This window comes from Dermacentor albipictus, chromosome 1 (genome assembly GCF_038994185.2).
Source record: "Dermacentor albipictus isolate Rhodes 1998 colony chromosome 1, USDA_Dalb.pri_finalv2, whole genome shotgun sequence".
NCBI lineage: Eukaryota > Metazoa > Arthropoda > Arachnida > Ixodida > Ixodidae > Dermacentor > Dermacentor albipictus.
Window position 1 is genome coordinate 261,443,326 of NC_091821.1, and position 22,968 is coordinate 261,466,293.

Genomic DNA, 22,968 nt, shown 5'->3' on the forward strand with positions numbered 1-22,968 from the left:
AAAACGTTTTTGAATCACTTTGCTTGTTTGCTGTATCAATATCTTTAAACCTAGGACAGCTAGAGCTTTTTTTTGTTTCAGCACAAAGCTAAATGTGTTTGAAAGGCGACATTGAGAGCAGGTTTCTCATTTTCAATTCCAAAATATTTTATTTACATTTGCTCCTATTGATACTGTGAACACAAATTTCATAGGCTGTAAAATGACAAATAATTGTTCAGGTTCAAATCTTTTTCCATCATTGCTATCCTTATGCATTGTAGTGTCCAACTGTATGTTTGCAACTTTCCCTTTAGTGGGTAAATTTGAATGGTTTCAAAACAGATAATTATCATCTTTGCAACTACTAGGTATGCGCAAAATACAGTAAAACCTCGTTAAACTGTACCTGCTTAAACAGTAGTAAAGTAAAATCCCCTACTCGGCAGCCATTGAATATAATGTGTTTTCTACCCGCGTAAACCGTACCAGCTTACTGCGTACGTATCGGTTAACATAGTGTTTCCACATTTCGTCGCACAATCACGGCGGAGGATCCTTTTCATAGAGCAGCCCGGCAGAACAAGCCTCAGAGATTGGAACAGCCTCCAAGTACCCTGTGCGTTTGCGTGTGCAGCCATATCATCATTTCGGCGCCATGCCAGAGATTATAGTGAACTAAAATATACTCTAGTGGTGCGACCAGTTTGCTGCTCCGCCTCCTCTGTCTCCGGACCGCCGCTAGGGTTTCCTGTGGTGCTACTGCACTTTTTCCTAGGGACGGCATGTTTGGTCATGGCTGCCCAGCTCCTGGGTCTCGCATACCACTGAGTCAGCAGCCACGAAGTGACTGCACGTGTACTTTTGTGTTCTCTAAAATTACTGGATTGCTTGCAGACATATAGAATTGCGAGGACATGTAGTTTGCAACATGTCAAAGCGGAGGACAGACTTTCGCACTGTTTTGTTCAGGGTTGCCAGAGCGGCTACCCCGGTGCTCCGAAGGCGCCGTCGTTTGCAGCTCCTAGGGACAAAGATCTCCATAGAAAGCGGCCGCGTAACCTCCGGAGGGATGACAAGTCTATGACCGAGTCGTCAGCAGTGTGAGAGTACCATTTCGAGCCAAGATGTATTCTGCATGAATATATCTTGGCAGGTGTATTCTGAGCAAACCTATTGAAGACGGTGCGAAGAGTGCTAAGTTAAGGTGAAGCAGAAAAACCAGCTTGGTTGTCCTGACCATTTGAGGGCGTTGCAGATGAGGTCAGTTCTTTTACATCACCACTCGCGTAGCAGCCAAACATTAAACTTTCAGTAGGTGTTGAGTTGATCTCATGTCTCTCTGATGTGTAATTTATGGTGCAAATCTTTTTAATGCTTTTGAAAATCTGTTAAATGAGTGAAATAAAGAGATGTCCTTGTTGTCATGTTTAATGCAGAGCATTGTATCCTGTACTGTAACCTCCTATATAATAAGCCTGCGTCACAACTATATTGAACTCACGCCAAACTTGTATGCTTATAGTAAGCAATTAGTTGCGATTGCTGTGTAGCAAAGGTTCTGAGCGTGGGTGGTAAATACGTAAAAATTACATACACTAGTCGCCAAAACATATATAAACCGCTAAGCCACACAGTGACTCCCTTAACTATTTTATGTTTGCCTTAACCAGAAAACACGCATGAGAACCGCAGCTGAAGCTACTGAAGGGACCCTACAATGTGGCTGAAGTTGCTAGAAAAGGTAGCAGTGGCACCATCTCGCGGCATCTCTGGAAAAGGCAGGCCCCAGAGCCCTGCCAGTCGCAGCACTACAGTATTTCCTAGTTCACTACACAGAGAGTGTTGTGGTGTCATGCAAGCTAGTACTTGCGTCATGCCGAAGCTCAGATAAAAAACGCCGGGTGCTAAGCATAAAGGAAAAATAGGACATTGTTCGTGCTATTGAACATGACACTAAGAAGTCGGCGCTGGCACGCAACAGGGATCTACCGTTAACTACAGTGTGTGGCACTTCGAATGTGAAGAAATTACTAGTCGGCGCTGCTGCAACCAACAATAGATGTCGGTTACGAGGTTCGACTTTTCGCCATCGTTGCCTCTGTTGCCGAAGTGTCGCCTAACGACAGCGATGTGGTCGACACAGAAAGCGACAGCACAGGTGATTCAGGCCTGGCGATGGCAGAAGCTGTGCGTTACGTCAGCCTCATGAATGCAGTCGTCACGATCAGAACAGCAAACCACAATAAAAAAGGTGCTCCGCAACTTCTGTGGTGCTACCGCGCCTGTGCACGGATAATATCCAATGCCAATGAGGAATCTGCCATGTGAGTGTTTGCCAAGAAGAGGGGGCTGGCTGAAAAGCTGACTCACAGCTTTAGTAAGTTAGAGGCCGCTGTCGTCGCTGCTTTCACCGCGCCATCAAACAAAAATAACACTTTTGTTGCGTGAAGTGAATAAATACTGCATGTTTTTGTCCTTTCATCGCACTCCGAGTTCCCTTTTTGACAGGTAAAAAGGCGATCTCATGCTATTTTGTTTAAGCAGTACTACCGTTTAGTGTGTACTTTTTCCAAGCTCCAGCCAACTACAGTTTAACGAGGTTTCACTATATAATTTAATGTCTAAAATAAACACAAAAACTTATTAGCATATGCAGTTTTGCGAGATTTGAGCAAGAAATAGTGATCTTAATAACACATGTCCCCTCTTAACGTCATGGTTGCAAGATGTGTACAGTGAAACCTCGTTAAACCGTAGTTGGCCGGAGCTTGGAAAAAAGTACGTAATAAACAGTAGTACTGCTGAGCCGACATAGCATGAGATCGCCCACTTACCTGTCAAAAACGGAAGAGAGAGTGTGATGAAAAGGGAAAAAAAAACATCCAGTATTGATTTACTTTGCGTGACAAAAGTGTTACTTTCGTTTGATGCCGCGGCGGCGTAACAGCAACAACAGAGGCCTCAAAACTTACGTTGAATTCCAATGGCGGAGTCGGAGCAGCCGACGGACTCCGCGAGCGAGCACTTGACTCTGGCGCAGAGCAACGCCTGCAGATCCGCGAGTGGAACACAACGTGCGCCGCCGGAGCAAGGCGGAAGCGGAAGTTTTATCACCGAGTTACCCAGGATACCTTGCGTGTTGTCATTTCCTGCCGCTGTTTGCTCCCAGCACCATCGCACCGGTTACTTGTCTCTTCAGCGCCGTTCGCCTGTTTTTTTTAAAGTGCGGAATGGATATCTCGCCAAGCGTGCAGCAGCTTTTGCTTTCTCGCGAGTCATGACCGTTGGCGCCTCCCAGAAGACAAACGTGGTAAAGGAAATACGTCACGCAGAGTTCCGGTCCACTCTGCCGATTTTGGCGGAGCATCTTTTTCTGCTCCACGGAGTGACTCCCGCTCTGAATCCCCTCCGACTCTCTCATTGGAACACCTTACTCCCGCCCTCCCTCTGCCATTGGAACAAACTTGCTCCGACTTCGCCATTGGAATTCAACATTAAAAGCTGCGAGCCAGCTTTTCAACCAGCCCCCTCTTCTCGCCAAACACTCGCATTGCAGATTCCTCGTGAGTGTTGCATATTCTCCGTGAGCGGTAGCGTTGCAGAAATCGCAGGGCACCTTTTCATTGCGGTGTGCTGTTCTTGTTGCAACGATTGCATTCGTGAGGCTGACGTAACGCGCAGCTTCTGCCACTGTCGGGCGGGAATCGCCCGTGCTGTCGCTAGGCGACACTTCGGCAAAACAGAGGCAACGCTGGCGAAAAGTCGAACCTCGCTGCCGAGCGACTTCCTCGTGTCACGTTCGACAGCACGAATGATGTCTAATTTTCTATGCTGAGCAGCCGTCTTTTTTATCTGAGCTTCGGCCACAGCGCTGAAATGATGTTGATGTGGCTTTACGTGCAAACGCACAGGGCGCTTGGAGGCTGTTGTTTTGCCGGGCTGCCCAATGGAGAAGCACCGCCGTGTTTGCACGACGAAAAGTGGAAACACTGTGTTAACCGATACATATGCAATAAGCTGGTACGGTTTATGCGGATACAAAACACATGTTCAATGGCCGCTGAGTCAGGGATTTGGCTTTACTACTTTTGAAACTAAACTGGTGTTTAAGCGGGTGCGGTTTAATGAAGTTTTACTTTATATCATCTTTTTTGCAGTTACAAATGGGCCGGTGTGCTTAGTGTGTGCACGAGTGTTTATGTTACTTCATTGGCTTTGATGTGGATGTAGCAGCTTACCCCATTTATCCAATACACATTTTCGTTTTCTCATTTATGCATCCATTTTCATTTTGCAGGAGGCATACAAGGCAACGGAGGACATTCATGGCCTGATGACTCTCTCCAAAAAGTCGCCAAAGCCACAGCTGATGGCTAACTATTACCAGAAGCTGGCACTGGTTTTCTTGAAAGCGGGCAACCACTTGTTTCATGCATCTGCCTTGTTCCGCTACTTCCACCTGGCCAAGGACCTGAAGAAAAATATTACGCAGGAAGAAATTCAGCGCATGGCCTCACGTGTTGTGCTAGCCACCCTAGCTGTGCCAATGCCTCCCAACCGGCCTGAAATTGACCGGCTTGTTGAGACTGAGGAGAATGTTGGCGAGAAGAACCAGCGCCTTCTGGCCACCCTGCTGGGGCTCAACAACCCACCAACACGGGCCAGCCTAGTGAAGGAGCTGGTAAGTCATGCTTTTGTTCTGCACCGTAATTACTTTCTGGGAAGCTATTATAATCCCTGTAACTTCATCATGCAGGAATTGCAGAATTGAAGTTCATTGTAAGTAATAATTTAGAGTAGCAGGCTCATTAGAATATAAAACTGACGGAGGTGACAGTTAGCATTCTTGTTAACAATAACTTACTGGACTAAAGGAACACTGAAGGTAGACTGACTCTGCCTCAGTTGGATTGCTCATCTAGAAACCTCGTAATGTTTGTTTCATTGCAAGCAATAGTTGTAGAGAAATTATTTTTTAAACCAGGGATATTGTTAGTGTGTGCATGAAAAAAAAAAAAGAAACGCACATGCACAGCATAGAGAGATAGAGGGTGAAAAAAGTGCCAGAAGTTAAGTAATGTAGTGGAAATGGCTGTACTGGGGTGATTAATTTTTTTGTACTGCCCTTAGCAAATGCAGTGGAACCCCGTTAATACGTTTTTCACCGGACCGAGGAAGAAAAACGTAACAGCCGGGAAAATGCAACAGTGAGGAAAGCTCCGAAAATGAATGAAAAAAGTGCAGATTCAACTATAGGCAATTTATTTCCACAGAGTGCGCTTAGAACTTAAAAAAGTCTAGAATGTTGGCTTGCTGTTTCTTTCGCTCGCTAGAAATCGCCACACGTTTCTCAATAGCCTGGAAGGCCGCATTGGTGTCAGCGTAGCTGTGAGCTGCGACGTACCTGCAGAGGTCCAGAGCCGCGACTTGTGCTCCTCGTCGTCACCGCACCACGGCAATGGCAACGAACGAAGGAATATCCGCGGGAAATTTTGCCCGCGGATATTGTAATCGTGCTAATGTGCTAACGATTGTTTAGTATTGCTGCGCAGCGCGTGTGTCCGAGCAGCGCGGCGTGGTTTTGCTAGAAATGTAAACAAGAAAGGAGAGCTGGCCCAATAGGCGGAGCAACGCCAAGTTCCGGCTTCCCTTTAGCTATAGCTTCACAAAGAGTGACGTCAGGGCCTCTCCTGAGTTTCCTTCCTCCGTGAGTCGACCCGTCCAACAAACCATGCGGTGACCGTAATCACAGTGATGATAGTGAGAGCATTTTTCAAGAATGGCCACCTAGTGGCGGCCTCTCGCATTGCCGTGCGGCTTCTTGCAGCCAGTTCCACAGCCAAGCCCAGTCAAAACTCGTCAAAAGCCAAAATGGCGGTTGGAGCGCGTTGCCTACTTTAGCCCAGGCGGGTTCGGGTTGCGACGCATCATGCGGGAACGTTTTCACAGCTACTACGTAACAGCGGTGTTCCTTATACATTGGATTCTATGGAAGCTATGCCGGGACCGGATGAAAACGTAGCAGCTGGGAAAACGCAGCAGTGAGGAACATAACAGCGGGGTTCTACTGTATACCCATGTTGTTGCATCTGAGGGCATGTTGTACTAGGTGCCACTGCCTGAGCAGAGAGTGTGCCACCTTCCCATAAAAAGTGCTGACACGTAGCGCTAGGAAAAGCCAAAACAAAATAGGGCTAAATGCTTTTTCTTTAATGTTAAAATTCAGTGTAACCTTTTATCAGTTACTGACTGTAACTTGTAAATTATAAAAAAGGCATGTTAATAATGCATATCTGGCAACTCGTGAATTCTTCGCATGTTTTATGAATTTGCGCTCTTGATACAGTTTCATCGCTTTTATCCGTATACAATTAGGTACATACAAGACTCATCGCTATGCGATTTGTGGGTTCGCGCTGAAGGCAAGTTTAAAGCCGCTGTTCAAACTAACGGCATGTGTCTGAATGTCGACAGTCATTGACACATGGGCCAGAGGTGAAGGGCCAAGAATGAAGCGATGTACCTGCCGTGAGGTGTCTGTGTGTTAAGAGGCATGCAAACTTCTAGGGGTGGTCGAGAAGCAAGCACGACTGGTTCCAACAAAAAGTCGGTTCCAAAACCTGACACCGCGTCCCCCTGCCTTCTTGCCCACATATGATGATCACCTGTTTAAACTGTGTACATATTGTTGGTATTGTAACAGGCATGCGGCCGGGCGCGTTCATGTGCAATTCCTAGTAGAAACGTGCTGATGGATACATACAAATGCATGTATCCATGAAGGCTAGGTTGAATTCACGGTGCATCTATTTCCACCTTATCGTCAATAAAAAAAGCGGAACAAGCACTTGGATTCACGCGAGGCACACCGTGTCGTGTCTTGATGACACAGCATTTTAGGGTTAGCGTTGCAATCAATATCGTAGACCATGCCGCAGCGCAACCGACTTGCAACATTCGTGAGCAAAAAATAAGTCAACTTTCGTTTCTTGGAAACAGCCTTAGAGAAGCAGATCGTCAGTTCCAGCTTTTCACAATCTTTGGAAACTCTCAGATGAGCTTAGGTAGGCATATATTGTATTTTTAATTGTTGATACATCAAACTCAATATGTTTTGGATCGTCTTTTTAATGTAACTGTGATACGTATGTGTGAAAGACGATATGATGTGTTGCTTTCATGTGGTTACAAGTTTGTTGCTGCTTGAATGCTGTGTGCAACAGTAATTAACATTAAAAAGTATATGCCCAGATAAAGCATTTAAAAAAAAAATTGCCAATCCCCCCCTCCTTTTTTTCCTCAGTGTTGTTTTCGCGACATTTCCATGAATTTTAAAATTTACAGGGTGGCAAGTATGGTTATGGAAACTGAGAAACTTTTAAAAAATTTTTGCTATCTGCTCATGACGTCATCAAACAAACAGTATCTGCATTGGACCAGATAACATTGCATTCTGAATAATCACATATTCAGCCTGGTGAGTCTTGATAACTTTTTGAACAGGAATGGCCCAAACATGTCAGAATAGTTTGAACTTTGTGACATCATACTAACATACCAGTGTCGTAACGAGTCTTGCAAAAATGCTTGATACTATGGAAAGAAGTTTGCAGTATTGTCTGTTATTGTCATTCTTTCATATTTAAAGGGACACTAAAGGCAAATACAAAGTCGACGTGGACTGTTTAAATACCATTCCAGAAACCTCACGATGCTTGTTTTGTGCCAAGAAAGGACTTAGTTTATCATAAAATTGCATCTGGAGGGTTCGCATACCTTTTTCGAAATTCAAATCTCCCACCATTGAACCGGGGGAGTGCTGACGTTGCATACGCAATTGCCACCCTTTGCTGCCATTGGTGAGTAAAACGGCGCCCGACAGAGCGGGAGATTCGCCGCATCAGCTGCTTTTTAACGCGATAGCGTTAAGGAGCTCGTGTCGCAGAAAAGCCGGTGTCGTCGGCGTTTGCGGCGTTGACCGTGAGCGATAAATCACGGCAGGCGCTTCATAAATAAAAAGCAACTTCCAAGATTGGCCCGGTGGGAATCGAACCAGGGTCTCCGGAGTGTGAGACGGAGACGCTACCAATCAGCCACGAGTTCGATGCTTCCAAGCGGTGCAAACGCGCCTCTGGTGAATGCGGTGTTGCCTTCGAAACGAGCCGTGGAAAGTTATACTGCGGTGTATATCGGTAATTATGAACATGTAACGTACAGAAGTCACAATTACACGAGTTGCGAAGTGCGTTTCCGCTGCATTTCTTCTGCTCTTTCCGCACACGCAGAGCCATCTTGCGGCAAACACAGAAGACCTCCTCCTCTCAATGTACGGCGCTGCCCCGACAGGAGGCGCGCCGCGCGCGCATTGGGACCACTGCCAGGCGCGTCGCGGGACTCCCTCTCCCCTGACGACGCTTCGCCGTGCTCCCGGTTTAGACATAGGTTTAGATTACTATCTATCTCTCTGCCCGTGCCGATCACGACGTTTGGCTGGCGTAGATCGTTTCCCCTCCGAGACGCCGAGTTCTTTGGTTCGTTTCGTTCGCTCAGGCGCACGTTTCGTTGCCGCGCCGAACGCTGCGTTGCTCGACGCTCGCCGCGTGATAGGTGGGCGCCAAGTCCGATGCGGGGCGCATCGTAAGTGATTGCTGTGCCGTAGCGCATTGTCTTATACCCCTTGGCGGGTCGACGGGAACGCTGTCGCGTCCCACTCTTGAAGGCGAAGCTTAAGCGTCCTCCAATTTTTGCTCAAGTGGCATAGACATTTCCGGCATCCCGCGTCATCACATGGAAGTTGAATTCTTCGTTACTTGCAATTTGTGTGAGTTTCGCGAGCCAGCAAAACCAGCGTAGCACTACATGATAACTACTGAAACGCGAAAGCGTGGGCGGCGCAGTCGAGCCAGAATGAAACCTTTCCATAAACATAAAACAGAACTGAACAAGTAATGCGGGAGACACATGGTGCGATTTTCCGTGCGATCTGTCGTACGGCGCGTCGTGTGCGACATGCCGCATGCGGCGATTCGGGACACATGGTACGAATGAGCGAGCGGCGGGTAGCTCCGCCCAGAACCGGCGCCCCTGCGTGGAAGTTCGGAATGCTTCATAACTTCGAACAGAAAGTGAAAGCAAACGTATTTGCACAGCTCCCTTGTTTGAAACAAACGATGACAATATAAACACGCCTATGGAAGCACTGTAGACGTGTTTCCGCAAGAACGCGTTAGCAGTAACGGCTCCTTACAGCGGCCGATGGCTACAGGAGCAGCCGGCAGGCATAGCTCGCTCGGCCAACGAATCCGACTCCGCGGTGGCGCTTGCGACACGATCGCTTGCAGCTCGTATAACGAAGCGCCTTTGTTAGTCGGCACAACATGTACACAGTTATCGCACGCTTAAATTGCAGCACATTTCATTTCATTGGCGCCGACAGAAGCGAACGAGCATGCCAGACGAGATTGCGATCGCTGGGAAACGGTGTAGGCCTAGCTCGCCGGCCGTCTATCCGAGGCCGAGGGCCCATGCCGATGCGTCCGCAGCTCGTAATAAAGCGCCTAAATTCATCAGCACAATCAATGTCTGAACATTTATGTTTCTCCTAAGTGAAAATACGGTTATTTTTCTCGGTGCCGTTAGTAGCGATGAGTAAACACGCCAGTCAGGCGAGCCGCTTCGTATAGACGATTGCTGGCGCGTCTGCGCTGACCGCGTCCGATTAGAAATCACGCCAACGATTTACTGTATCGCACGACGTTTTATAACATGCACTCTTTCGAGGCCACTTTATTCAATAAGTTATTTCGTCTCAGAAACAAATTGCAGCTTATTTATGTACCGCCGTCAGCGGCGAAAGAGGCCTTCGTTTCGACCAGGGAGAAAAAAAAACACATGATCGGAGCGGCGAGGCGCTCGCTCGCCGGCTCCGCCCCGTCGGGTCTATGACGTGGCCGTGACGTTCGCGCTACCGGCGCTGTCATTGGCTGCGGTCGCCGACCGATGCGGCAGTCGCACGACAATATTCAGCAAGTTGGTCGCATGCGCGGCGTGCGATCCGACGCCGCATGCGGCGGATTCTGTTGGGAAACCGTTGAGTGCGGCAGCCGATGCGAATGGTCGTACGACCGATCGCACGGAAAATCGAACCATGTGTCTCCCGCATAACATTTTATTTCGTCTTATAATACAATACAGTGAAACCTCTTTAAACCGTAGTTGGCCAGAGCTCGGAAAAAGTATGCACTAAACGGTAGTACTGTTTAACCGAAATAGCATCAGATCGCCTACTTACCTTTCGAAAACTGAACTCGGAACTCAGAGAGTGCGATGAAAGGGGAAAAAACATGCAGTATTTATTCACTTCGTGCGACAAAAGTTATTTTTGTTTCATGCCGCAGCGGCTTAGCACAGCGACAACGGCCTCAAACTTACTGACGCTGCATGCCAGCTTTTCAGCCAGCCCCCTCTTCTTGGCAAACACTCGCATGGCAGATTCCTCGTTGGCGTGGCGTATTCTCCGTGCGCGCGCGCGGTAGCACTGCAAAAGTTACCAGGTGCTGTTCTCGTCGCAACGATTGCATTCATGAGGCTGATGTAACGCGCAGCTTCTGCCACTGTCGGGCCTGAATCGCCTGTGCTGTCGCTTTCCGTGCACGTGCGCGGTAGTGCTGCAGAAGTCCCGGGGCACCTTTTTCATTGCCAGGTGGTGTTCTCGTCGCGGCGATTGCATTCATGAAGCTGACATAACACGCAGCTTCTGCCACTGTCGGGCCTGAATCGCCTGTGCTGTCGCCTTCTGCGTCGTCCTCATCACTGTCGCTAGTCGGCACTTCGGCAACAACAGGCAACGATGCCAAAAAGTGAAACCTCGTAGCTGACATCCTTTCGCGCTGGCAGCATCGCTGCCGAGCAACTTCTTCGCATTCCAAATGCCACAAACCGTAGTCAACAGTCAACTTCATGTCACGTTCAATAGCACAGGCAATGTCTCATTTTTCTTCTATGCTGAGTGAGCACCCAGCGTATTTTTTATCTGAGCTTCGGCATGATGTGCGTCCTCGCTTGCACGACGCCACTACGCTCTCTGGCACGGCGCTGAAATGATGATGTGGCTTCACGCGCAGGGCGCTTGGAGGCCGTTCCGATCTCTGAGGCTTGTTGTTCTGCCGGGCCGCCCGATGGAGACGAAGCACCGCCGTGCTTGTGCGACGAAAATTGGAGTCGCGCAAACGCTTTGTTTTAACCGATTCGTACGCAGTAAGCTGGTACGGTTTATGCAGATACAAAACACATTATGTTCAATGGCCGCTGAGTCGAGGATTTGACTTTACTACATTTAAAACGAAACTACTGTTTAAGCAGGTCTGGTTTAACGAGGTTTTACTGTACAAGGATGTTTTGTGGAACAAGTGGTTGAGTACTAGTGACAGAATTTAATTAAGGGGTGCTTTCGTCATCGGGCAAGTACTTGAATTTCCTGGTGGAGTCTCTAATCATGTCGTGCATTTACCTCCATTTCTCGATTAAGGCTCTGTTTGCGATAATATTGACACCTTAGAGATTCTCGCACACTAATCTGTCAGCGTGACTTAATATTTCCTTTTAGTGTCCCTGGGCTAGGGTCAACATTGCCAAAATTTTAGGTGCTGGCTGCAGTGTAGTAGTATTGCCTTCACCTATTATTTTTAACACTCTTTAAAGGGGCCCTGACAAATTTAATATAATAGGAAAATGTTGCTGATTTGTAGGCAAGGCTTCTGACAACATCTGAGCCAAATATTATTGCATTGCATGCAGCAGGGAATGAGCAATTTAGTGTCAAAAATGGTAAAAAATCACTTGCTCTCTTGACATAATAGTTCTACAGAAACCCTCAAGGTAGAGAGAATTAAGGGAAGATCAGACATACACCTGTATGTTGCAATTGCTACAAAGGAAACCCATTTGGTTTCCTCGAAGGAAAAGCCTCGCATCGCAGTTAAAGAAAAATTCGTCCTGGTCCGGGACTCAAACCTCTGACCCACTGCCTCTCTGGGGCAGCTACTCTACCATCTGAGATAACGAGGCCGCTAGCAGATGGCAGGGCGAAGTTGAATTAATCACCAACTCAAAGCTAAGGCAACAGTTTGATGCAATAGTTCTTATTTACTTAATTATAAATGTACAGTTATTTTCATGTGATTGTGAAAGAAATTAGTTGTCCTAATTTTTTTTTCATAGTTGCAGTCATGGTAGGTTCTGTTTGAGTAGAGTTTGGCACTTAGCTGTCTATAAAGAGCTAAATATGCTACAACACAAAGCTTTTTGTGAAAATTTATTGCGCAATAAAGTGCCCACAAAATCACTCTAGTTCTTAAGTTCTGTCCTACACAATGGCAAAATATAGTGGTTATACAGAAACGAATGGCATATTTGAAATCTGCTTGTAATGATTTATAAGTGGGTGTATTTTCAAATCTCCAGTACAATTATTTAAAAAATGTTGTTTGAGGAGCATCTCCCTTATAGTGGGGCTATTCTTTGATAATTTACAACGTATTTTAGTGCACCTTTTAGGCACGCTATTTATTGTAAACAGTGGACAAGTGTGTGCCCGTAACTTTGTCATGGGCCTTGAGATTTTGATGCTGCCACTCTACTGGATCAATCGACAGTTGACATGGTCATTGAAGCTGCCCCTGTAGTAGCCACAACCACTTGGCCCCTGTCTATAGACTCTAAGACTGAGGCCTTTGCAATGCCTGTGACACTGCTGTAAAACAATGTTGCTTTTGAATCCTTTGCATTTACTTCAATACCAGTGCTTTTCTTACACCTAATTAATAAAGAAATGGTCTATTGCAGATATACACAATGAGGTGGTCATTACTTCTGTGAGAAATCAAAAAGATTGATAGAACAATTAATGTAACTACAGTAATAAACTTTTTAATTAATTACTTTATGGCATATATTTCAATCTGAATTGCAACAGGTGAGTCAGCAAGGCGAGCTTACACTTGGAACGAATTCTGAAGACACCAGTTTTTGAGATGCACTGGTGTGCTAGTTACTTTTGTGATTCAGTGCACAAAACAGCCTTTTCATTAAATAGTGAGTGGAACAACAGTGAGTTTGTATAGCAAGTTTAACTGTGTACATTTCAAAACTGGCACCATCCTCAGAATTTGTTCCAAGTCTTTATGCCTTGCAAACGCACTAGCATCGTTTCGTATATTGATATATGTGCCATAAAGTATAAACGTAAATATATTGACTATGCAATTACACATATTTATTTATAAAATAATGGCCGCCTTATTAATGAATTTACTTAGCTCAAGGGTTAGAATTGTACGATTTGCCACAGGCAATTTTTAAGGGAAGACTCTGCCCTTTAGAGCTGAAAATTGACCGATATATTTTTTTGTGTCCATTTGTTTTAGATTGTGTTGAGCATTTATGCTTGCTTCATTGGATCCCCGTATCATCCTTGATTGATTTAGCCTTTTCCATAATCACCATAAATGCGTTATGAAATGTTTTTGGTTTCCTCAATACAGCATTTCTGGCAGTGTCACAGTTTTAAGAGTGATGGACACCTCTGCTTCTAGTTATCCTTTGCAAGTTTTTTTTTAAGCAAACAGATTGCGGTAGGCATAAAATATAGACAGATATTGTGACAAATTTTCAAGAATAGTTTGTCCTGGATGTTACTTCTGGGTTCATATGTTTAAAAATTTCATGCGCTACACGCTTTGGCTCAATTGAGTCCAGAGAATTTATTCTTATATCACTGCATACTCTGATCATTCAAGATAATTTTTTTTATGTCAATCTTTATTACACCATATACAGTGAACTCTCACTTGAGTGAACTTCAAGGGACCGAAAAAAATAGTTCACTGAAATGAAAGTTCACTAAACTGAATATTCACTAGACCAACATAAGACATGGCATAGAGAGTCAAAAGTGCAATTCATGGAGCAAAAGACATGGTATGTGTGTGAAATGGAATTTGTACATATCGATGAAAAACATACCACGTGGCTCGTTTGTGTGCACACGCAGAACCGATGAGACTGGAAAGAAAGAGACGACAACCGTGCCACGACTAGTCGGTCGGGAAAAAAACACACACCACGTGCTTTGTAGTGTGACAGATCGCCGCTTTGCTCTGGCTGCGCTGTAAGCACCAGCGATGCTACTTTATTCATGGCCTCCGAAATTACATGCTTTCTCGTTTAGTGGGGGCGATCTTGGGGGCCATGCCTCGTCGTTCGTTTTCTGCCCCAGGGGCGCTGTAGTGCCAGCGGCGTTACATTGCCGCTGGAGCGGCAGTTTGATGAGGGCGGGCATCGGTTCCCCCTGCAGTACAGTGCAAGCCTTGGTCCTCTGAGCGAGTTCGTTAAACTGAAATATTGACTGTCCCGAAATTCATTTAACTGAAACATTTTTGCATAGAATCTATAAAAAAAACTGCCGGGGATTTTTAAAAAGTTTGTTATTCTGAAATATTTGATAAACCAACGTTCATACAACTGAGAGTTTACTGTAGTATATAGTTCAGTAACTAGCTCACCTCCAAGCATGTTGTGAACTTAATTTTGTTGAAGTTATTTACTCTGCAAGAAGAAAACTGAATGTATCTTAAGTTAGCACATGAAAATACATCAACTCAGTAAGTTTCATCAACATCTATCCACACACGCACAAAATAAACTATAAAATGCAGGGTTCCCCTTAAACATTTGATGCTTGTTAAAAAAAAAACATATAGAACACTAAATATGTAAAATTATTCACCCCCACGCAGGAAAAAAAGAAACAGTAGTACTGTCAGAAAGAATTCATTTATTACCTATTATTTTAAAAGAACAGCATTCTTTGTCTTGTCTGAAACAGTTCATTTTCCAAGACTTCATTATTCTGGTTCATTGCAGTCAGACATTCCACAAAACAAATCTTGTATTTTTGGCATTGGAAGGCCATCAGCCTGGGGTCAGGCTTAATTCAGTGCTTCAAGCAGAAATGAGGGTGTGCTTTCTCCTTCCTGTAAAAAGAGAAGACAAATCACTACATACAGCTTGCCTGTCATCGGTAGATAAGAGCAGTACATCAACAAAAGCAATACACAGTCTGGAAGTGCTAAAAATGAATCGTACTCCGAAACTTTTATAATGCATGAATAACCTGGTCACAAAAGCAAGTCATGCGCAGAAAGCAAGGACTAAAGTGGCATTTCATAGTGCCTAAGGTTATGCACAAATTCAACTTTCTCGTTTGCTTGCATAAAGGGGGTGCATGGAGGTTGCAAGCTATCGCAGTGTGGCATCTGTGGAGTGCATCATGCTTTACTAGGGTATGATTTTGATATTAACAGGTGCGCCTTGGTGTGGTTGGCCTGGCACCTCCCCAACTTCAGGAGCTATACCGCTGGCTGGAAGTGGACTTTCAGCCTCTCAAGTTGTGCGGGCGTGTCATGCAGTGCTTTGACTTTATCAACAAATGGGAAGAGTGCCCTGAACTCCGCATGTATGTGTCGGCTCTGCAAGATATCACTGTCATGCGACTGCTGAAAGAGGTGCGTGTTGTAGGTACATGCAACCATGTGGTTGTCAATGGTGCAAGTGTCTGTGTTGCAAGTTTCTATTTTCGTCATTGGCTGCAGGTGTCGCAGGTTTACCAAACCATAGAAATCAAGCGCTTGCTTGAGCTGGCCCCTTTTGCCAGTGCCTTTTACTTGGAGAACATGGTGGTGGATGCCGTGCGAAGAAATGACTTGCAAGTCCGCATTGACCATAAACGTCGATGCCTGCACTTTGGCTCCGAGCTTAGCGTCTCTCAGCAGGAGGAAGTGGTTGAAGGGCCACATTTGCAGGGGATGCCTAGTGAACAGATTCGCTGTCAGCTTGTTAAGCTGTACTCTGTCCTGCAGCGATCAGTTCATCTGATCAGGCCAGAAGAGATTAAGGTGTGTGGTTTGCTGTGACTAGTACGTTTTCATATTCCTTTTGACTTCTGTATTGTACACATTCCCTCCCTTCCCTTTCTAGGACTCTACAAAAGAACTAAAGATGCACATCATAGATGCATACCGCCTGGTTTGCAAGAAAGAGCACAAGAAGATTCTGGAACGCCAGCAAATTATTGAGGCTCGCAAGGAGATGCTGGAGAACCTCACCTTCCAGCGAGTGGGTGACCACTTTTTCTACTAAAGCTATACAATATCTAGTACCAGTAAATATATCTGCTAAGCTGGTAATGGTTCTTTTTTTTATATACATACACACTGGTATGTTCACTGCAGGCAATTTGTTGGTTTTGCAGGAGGAAGAAGAGCGCAAGCAAATGGAGGAGCGACAACAAAAAATGCGTGAAGCAGAAGAAGAACGCATAGTGCGTGAGGCAGAGGAGCGTGCCAAACAGCGTAGCCAGCGGGAACAGGACGAGATGAAGAAAAAAGTGGTGCTAGAGAAGATTGAGCTGCTGCGCAAGACTGATATTGGGGCACGCATATTTGAGGGATTGGAGGAAGAGGAGCTCGAGCGGCTTGACCCCGAGGAGATCTTAAATCGGCAGGTGGAGCAGTTGGACCGTGAACGCAAGGAGATGCAAACAAAGTTGAAGAAGCAGGAACGAAAGGTGGACTACATGGAGCGTGCCAAACGTCTGGAAGAGATCCCTCTGTTGCAGGAGGCTTATGAGCACTTCAAGCTTGAAGACCAGAAGTTCTGGCAGCAGAAAGAAGAGGAACGTATTCGGTTGCAAGTACAAGAGCGCGAAGTTGCACTCCAGCACAAGACGAGGCTGTTGCGTATGCGCGATGACAAGGAGGAGTTCCTGAGCAAGCTGACGCAGGACCGCTACTCCGTCTACAAGGAGAAGCGCCAGCAGTTCGAGCAGCGGCTTGAAGAGGAGCGCCGCAAGAGGCTGGCGGCTCGCAAAGCCGAGCGCAAGGAAGAGAGACGCGAAAAATTTCTGCGCGAGCGCGAGGAGGCACGTCGTCGAGCCGCCCTGGAGGAGCAGAAGCGCATAGAGGCTGAACGATTGAGTAAGCTACGCGAGATGGAGGCCATTAAGCTGGCACGTGAACGAGAGATTGAGGAGAAGCAGCGGAGGATGGAAGAGGAGGAGCGCCAACGTCAGGAAGCGGAGAAGATACGGCAGCTGCCTACCCGCACCGAGGAGATGAGCAGCTGGCGCAAGCGGTAGGATTTTTGTGTCGTATCGTTATGAGACTGTAACATTGTCATTTGGTTAGTCTGTTTGATCCAAGTAGACTGTTACTTGTACTAGCAACTAGTAACCAAGGTGCTGCAGGTTGTTGCTAATATTTTGCATTAATTTTTACTTTCCTGTAGAGACGAAGAACCAGAGCGTAAGAACGATTCATGGAGAAGTAAGTAGCCAGCTGAGTTTAAGGGTGAGCAGTGAAAAATTGTAAATATGTATGTATGCGCTCATTTTCCTAGGTCGTACTCGTGACAACCGTGAGAGTGAAAAGGAATCCTTTGGAAGGAGAGATCGTGACAATGAGAAGGATCGCGATAATGAAGACAACTGGCGCCGAAGGAGAGAACTCGACGATGGTGAGGGTTAAAAAAAATGTTTTCAGGTGTAATGGTAGCAAAAAATACAGTGACAGTTAATGCGACAGGTATTCCAGTTTATTTGCAGTTTGATTTTGGTAAATGAATGATCGTTTGCAGAGCCCCCGCGACCACGAGCACCAGAGTCGAGCTGGCGCAAGGCTGAACCGGACACTGAAAGGGGCAGTTCCTGGCGTCCTGGCGGAACTTCATGGCGTCCTGGAGACAATCGGATGCGTGATAGCGACCGCCGACCCAGAGACTTTGAGGATCGTGGTCGTCGCGACTATGGCGAAGACCGTCGCCCTCCTCCTCCTCGGGACTTTGACAGAGAGGACCGTGGTGATCGTCGTCCTCCCCGGGAATTCGACAGAGAAGATCATGGTCGCCAAGAGTTTCGTAGGGACTTTGGGCGTGCCAGAGAGTTTGGGGATGATCGTCCTGCCAGGTCTGGGGAGAGTGACAACTGGCGTTCTGGGCTCAAGGAATCAAGAGGTGGTGGTGGGCCTGGCTGGCAGTCGGATGATAAACGTCCATCTCCACGAAAAGGTGAGGCAGCACAGGGAGTTACAAGAAAATCTTAGCCCTGCATCTCAGCACTGCTGCCTCAAACCTTTACTTCACCACAGGGAAAGTATTGGAGGTCATAGACATGCCGATACATGTTTGTTTGTGGAGTAGTAGCTTCTTTTTTTCCCTTTGTAAATGGTGGCATGACCTGGATAAGATTTAGGTTAAGTCTTGCCCTTGCAAGCCATGGTCAGGCTCAATGCAAATGTGTACTTGTTTAGTCGCGTACGCAGAAAAAAAAAAAGGTATTTGTGCGTGGACTAGAACCACGGGGAATATTCTGTGCAATTTAAGCACATTTGCTAAAACTTTTTTTTTTTTTCTGGTAGCCACCACCAGCTCCGTAAGTTTTTAGGCAGTTTGTTGCCAAATGAAATGGATAGCCACCAACCTCCACCACATGCATGGTCACCTGCCACCGTTTAGTGGCAGGTGAAATAGAACCACAACGTTCTACACAAATTTGTGGAATGGAATAAAATAGCTTCATGGAGTATTCCCCAATCACATGCATTTTCCTGTATTTCTTGCCCACCAATAAAATTGTTCTGCAATCTTATGAAATCGTAGCCTCAGTCATTTTACATATTTTTACCTACCAATAAAGGTGTATCGACTTCAACAATTTCCCCATTTTATGAAATTATAGCCCATATTTTTTTGCCTACCATAAAGGCAGGTGGGCTAATTCTGTACATCTTACACTAACTGGCAAAATATCAATACTGACGGTTTAACCAGATACTTGCGTATGTTATTTTTTTGCAGCTGTCCGTTGCATCACATGCATGGCTGTAGATTTTGAAAACAAACTTTCACCTCTGCACAGATGATCACATTAAGGTAGACTTCCAAACCAATGAGGACTTTTTCTTACATGAATTGGCAAAACATCAATATTGCTGATCTTGCCAGATACTGGGTTAAACCTTTCTGTAGCTAACGTCTTCACCACATGCATGGGTGTCAAATAAAAAAAAAACTATTTACAGTAAACTTCATCTTTTTCACCTCTGCACAGATGATCGCATTACTGGCTCCTGGAGAGACAAAGAAGACAGGCCAAACAAGCCCCATGACGATGCCGATGAGGGTGGCTGGAAGACAGTCCACTAAATCAAGTCTTACCATCACTTTGGCCAATGATATTTAAAAGTTGACAGTATAGACGCTGGCCTACTAGAGCTGGCAATTATGCTTCGCTGCTAAATGGGTGGAAAGTGCAACATTGCCAACAGTATATTTGATTTCTGTTGTCCACTTCATGTGCACTTCAAGAATCACTGCAAGAAGACTTTATTGTCATTTCTTTTTTTCAGCATTTATTCTAAATGATTAAATTGGTGCAGAAACAAATACGTTGTATTAGTGTCGCTGTTCACAGCTTCTTGTAGCCCAATCATTTAGGCTTTAGCAACAGAGTCGGGGAGGAGGCATGGACATAAGTATTCGAAGCTCAACATTTAGGTAATGTGTACATTTCTGCTTGTTCCACAAACCACTGTGAAAACCTTTCACTGCTAGAAAACAATGTCGGCAATCCTTGACACGATGCCTCATTTTAAGAACTAAAGCCTTGCACATAAAAACCTCTAACCATCTTCAATAAAAATCTGGATTCAGTCCAAGCACTGTGGGCTGCAGATATATCTTATATCTACTGTACAAAAGAACAAGTCAACAATAACAAACAACCACTATGTACATCAAACTGCATGGGGAGCAGTCGACGTGGAATGCTACTCGTTAGCACGCGTGCGTCGTTTTTTTGCCACTGGCTCTTCAGCAGGCAAGCTTATTTTCTTCTTCCTTTCGTCCTCCTGAAAAGTAGAAGTGCGCGCACTGATCGAACTGACCACCCAGGATTTTCACTGCCATGTGGTCTAGCTAAGCCAACAATACGCGGTTTTAATAAAAATATAATGCAAAATTTAACAGACATCCATGCACTGCACACATTTTAAAGGGAAGCTCCAATGTATTGACAAGAGCATTCTACTTGTATTTGTTTCATGCTGCCTTGCAGGAGGTGCAACACATGCAACAATGTAGATGACATACTATCTACATGCAAGGCCAAAGCCACCTGTCTGGATTATTTGGACCTTCCCTCTAAAGTGGCCACCAAATTGTAACAGTCATGACAGCCAAGCCACTTCTCACAAGAAAGCAAGCATAAGCACAAAATATGCATGGAAAATTTACACAGTGACTGGTAACAGACAGCAAACAATACAAGATTGTGTGCCATCTGTTAAAAGTCGCACAAGAGTTCTACAAAGTGCTTTAGCAAAAAGCCAACTTGTCATGCTCCTGCAGTCTACCACATCTGCAAGCTAAAAATGCACATGTTGCAAGAATATACAGGATGTCACATGCTTTCTAAATCTACTACACAAACACTTAAAAAAGGCACAAAACCTTCATGCTCGATAACAGCTACAAAAATGTTTCTAATAGTTACAAAGACCAAACAATGCAGGAACCATGCTCCATTCATGCAACACCCACTTGTTCACAACCAATAAAAGGCAGAAATATAGAATAGACATTGACCCCCATTAGTATGGCAGCAGTTGCATTATTGAGGCGATTATTTTCACTAGTTTTGAATACTGTGCCACAAAGCCACCTCCTCAACAAAAATAAACATGCCGGCCAAAGGACAGGTAGCTATCTACACATGATGCCTTTAGTTGCATGTTTTTTTTACAGATGTAAATAAGTACCATCCAGTCCTGCAGAGCATGGACCAGAGTTGACCCTGGGCCGTTTAACAAGATTTGTGTTGCATACAGCCCTGCCCGAGTTATAAAACTTCGTACTTGGAGGACTAAGGATAACACAGGAGGCACACCTTTGGTCATGCATGCAATGTTGATTAGGTTTACAGTAATAGCAGATCAAGTGGAGAGAATTTAAAGGCACTGTAATATCATTGGCCTGTCTACATGCAGAAAATCTAAGACAAACAAAAAATGAATGCCTTGTGAAAAAACAAAAAAGCAAAAGTAATACATGCAGGATGGTGACCCAATTGCCTATTCTGGTTATTTGAATCATAATAAAGCAGCAAAAAAAAAATTGCAGCAATATTGTAACATCGCTTAAAACCTCACTGCAGGTATAATTTTATTCACAGTAGACTCGGAAAATAGACCACATGCAGTATATACCCAAGAAAACACTCATTTTTATTCAACAGTACAACAATGGGATGCTGTACAAAGTTGCCTAAAAAGTGGATGTGTCTTTGCTTGCACACAGTGCCATTCTTGTTTTTAATATAAATTAAGCTTTACTTTCATATGCAAGTATGACACATGTACCACTGCACTACAGCCAAGTGCTTTTAATATCGGAGGACTTGCAAGACTAAAATGTTTGCCAACCTGCAGCAGGCACATTGAGGCCCAGTTAGTGAAAGCAAGATGTAGCAGATCAGGCCATTGAGCCATTCTGCATGTGTGCATTATGTGCGTGTCTGTATTAAGACATTGAACAATTGTGAAGGCAGCTGGTTTTGCCAAATTTCACGATACCATGGTTTTCATTGATAATTGCCAAGTAAGTATGCTGAAAAATGCACCAAACCAGTTTGGAATGTATATTTCAGAACTTCCGTTTTGGAATGTGAAAACATTCCAAAATGAAAGCTACCCTCGAAGGCAGTGCCCGACAGCCTTTCAAAGGGTACAGTTCCGGCCATTTGACAAAGGTCCCACTATTGTCTGCAACACACGTACAGCAGCTCAATAAGGAGTTCTAACTTTGCCACTTGCCAGCATGTAGCATTCACAAGGCTTAAGGTTTGGATGGCATGTATACAAACAGAATATTGAAGCACTGATCACTCGTAATGTTTTGTCATTCACTTTAAATATAACCCACCACTTATTGTACACCTACATCCTAAAAAGTTTCATTCTGGATTCTGCCTTGACGATGCATATCCTACTATTAGAAAGTGCAATCTGAGTACGTCATGTGAGTCCATTCTTTCAGCTAAAAACCAACATCAAAGATGCTTGTGGGACCGACAGAGCAATTGGCTAGAGCATGCTACATTCACTGTTCCTGCCTCACATGGTCAACAGCTAGATGCTGGAACTGCCACTAAAATTACCCAGCTGTTTCCACATCTGCTTTCTCAATTTATATGCTATTCAATATGACAACACTGCTCCAGATGTCATATAAGAAAACTTATGTCCCAGTGTAGAAGTCCTTAAAAGCTCTTTCTGTATAGGCCTTTTCATCGGGCAAGGAGGAAGGGGCATGCGGTGAGCCTTTCCTTTTTTCTGGCTTGTGTGAGCCGGCACAGCACTGCTTGAATCTGTTGCTGTCGTGTGCTGCGGAACAACTTGAAGTTGTTTTAGCTCATTATCCGTTAAATTTATGTGATGTCACTTTATACAATGTTGTCGAAGAACCACTGTGTATTCTTTCAGCGCAGCAGTAACTACAGTACGAGGAAATTTGTCTTGGCCGTGCAAACGTGCGACATGCAACATCAGTCTCGACGTGTGTATATGTTGTGAACTATTTTGGCTGTACCAGTTTTCCCTCAATAAAGAGAACAGGCATCTGTGAATTGGAAAATATTCTCACTATCTGATCGCCTGGGGTGGGAACTAAAGCAAAAGAATGCTTAAGTACGGCCAACCCAATATAATCCCAAAATATCTAAGCACCAATAGTTATAAAGCATTTGCATCAGCCAAGAGCATCGTTCTCACGCATTTCATGTCTAGCAGACTTAAGATCACTATGTCACTATGGCCTATGTTAGCCTCCTGTATGAGGTCGATTGCATTGCTCAACACAGCACACAATGCGGTTGGT

General features: G+C 45.1%; 2 protein-coding genes across 6 annotated transcripts in view; one reads left to right on the forward strand and one right to left on the reverse strand.

Annotated features, from left to right (window-relative positions):
- eIF3a (eukaryotic translation initiation factor 3 subunit a) overlaps positions 1–19,479 on the forward strand; it is a 34,315-nt gene extending 14,836 nt beyond the window's left edge. Inside the window, exons 6-14 of the mRNA XM_065433180.1 lie at positions 4,280–4,663; positions 15,345–15,545; positions 15,633–15,935; positions 16,018–16,155; positions 16,292–17,172; positions 17,326–17,363; positions 17,437–17,553; positions 17,674–18,102; positions 19,145–19,479. Of these exons, the coding sequence (XP_065289252.1) occupies positions 4,280–4,663; positions 15,345–15,545; positions 15,633–15,935; positions 16,018–16,155; positions 16,292–17,172; positions 17,326–17,363; positions 17,437–17,553; positions 17,674–18,102; positions 19,145–19,239 (2,586 nt within the window). The 3' untranslated portion in view covers positions 19,240–19,479. The remainder of the gene's footprint in view (positions 1–4,279; positions 4,664–15,344; positions 15,546–15,632; positions 15,936–16,017; positions 16,156–16,291; positions 17,173–17,325; positions 17,364–17,436; positions 17,554–17,673; positions 18,103–19,144) is intronic.
- Positions 14,796–22,968, reverse strand: part of Brd8 (Bromodomain containing 8) — a 113,574-nt gene continuing 105,401 nt past the window's right edge. For 3 of the 5 annotated variants that reach the window (XM_065433186.1, XM_065433184.2, XM_065433181.2), the window contains one exon: positions 19,402–19,943. In XM_065433186.1, the coding sequence (XP_065289258.1) occupies positions 19,863–19,943 (81 nt within the window). In that variant the 3' untranslated portion in view covers positions 19,402–19,862. Of the gene's footprint in view, positions 15,015–19,401; positions 19,944–22,968 lie in introns of those variants that run through there. The other 2 variants (XM_065433187.2, XM_065433185.2) reach the window with 1 other exon arrangement.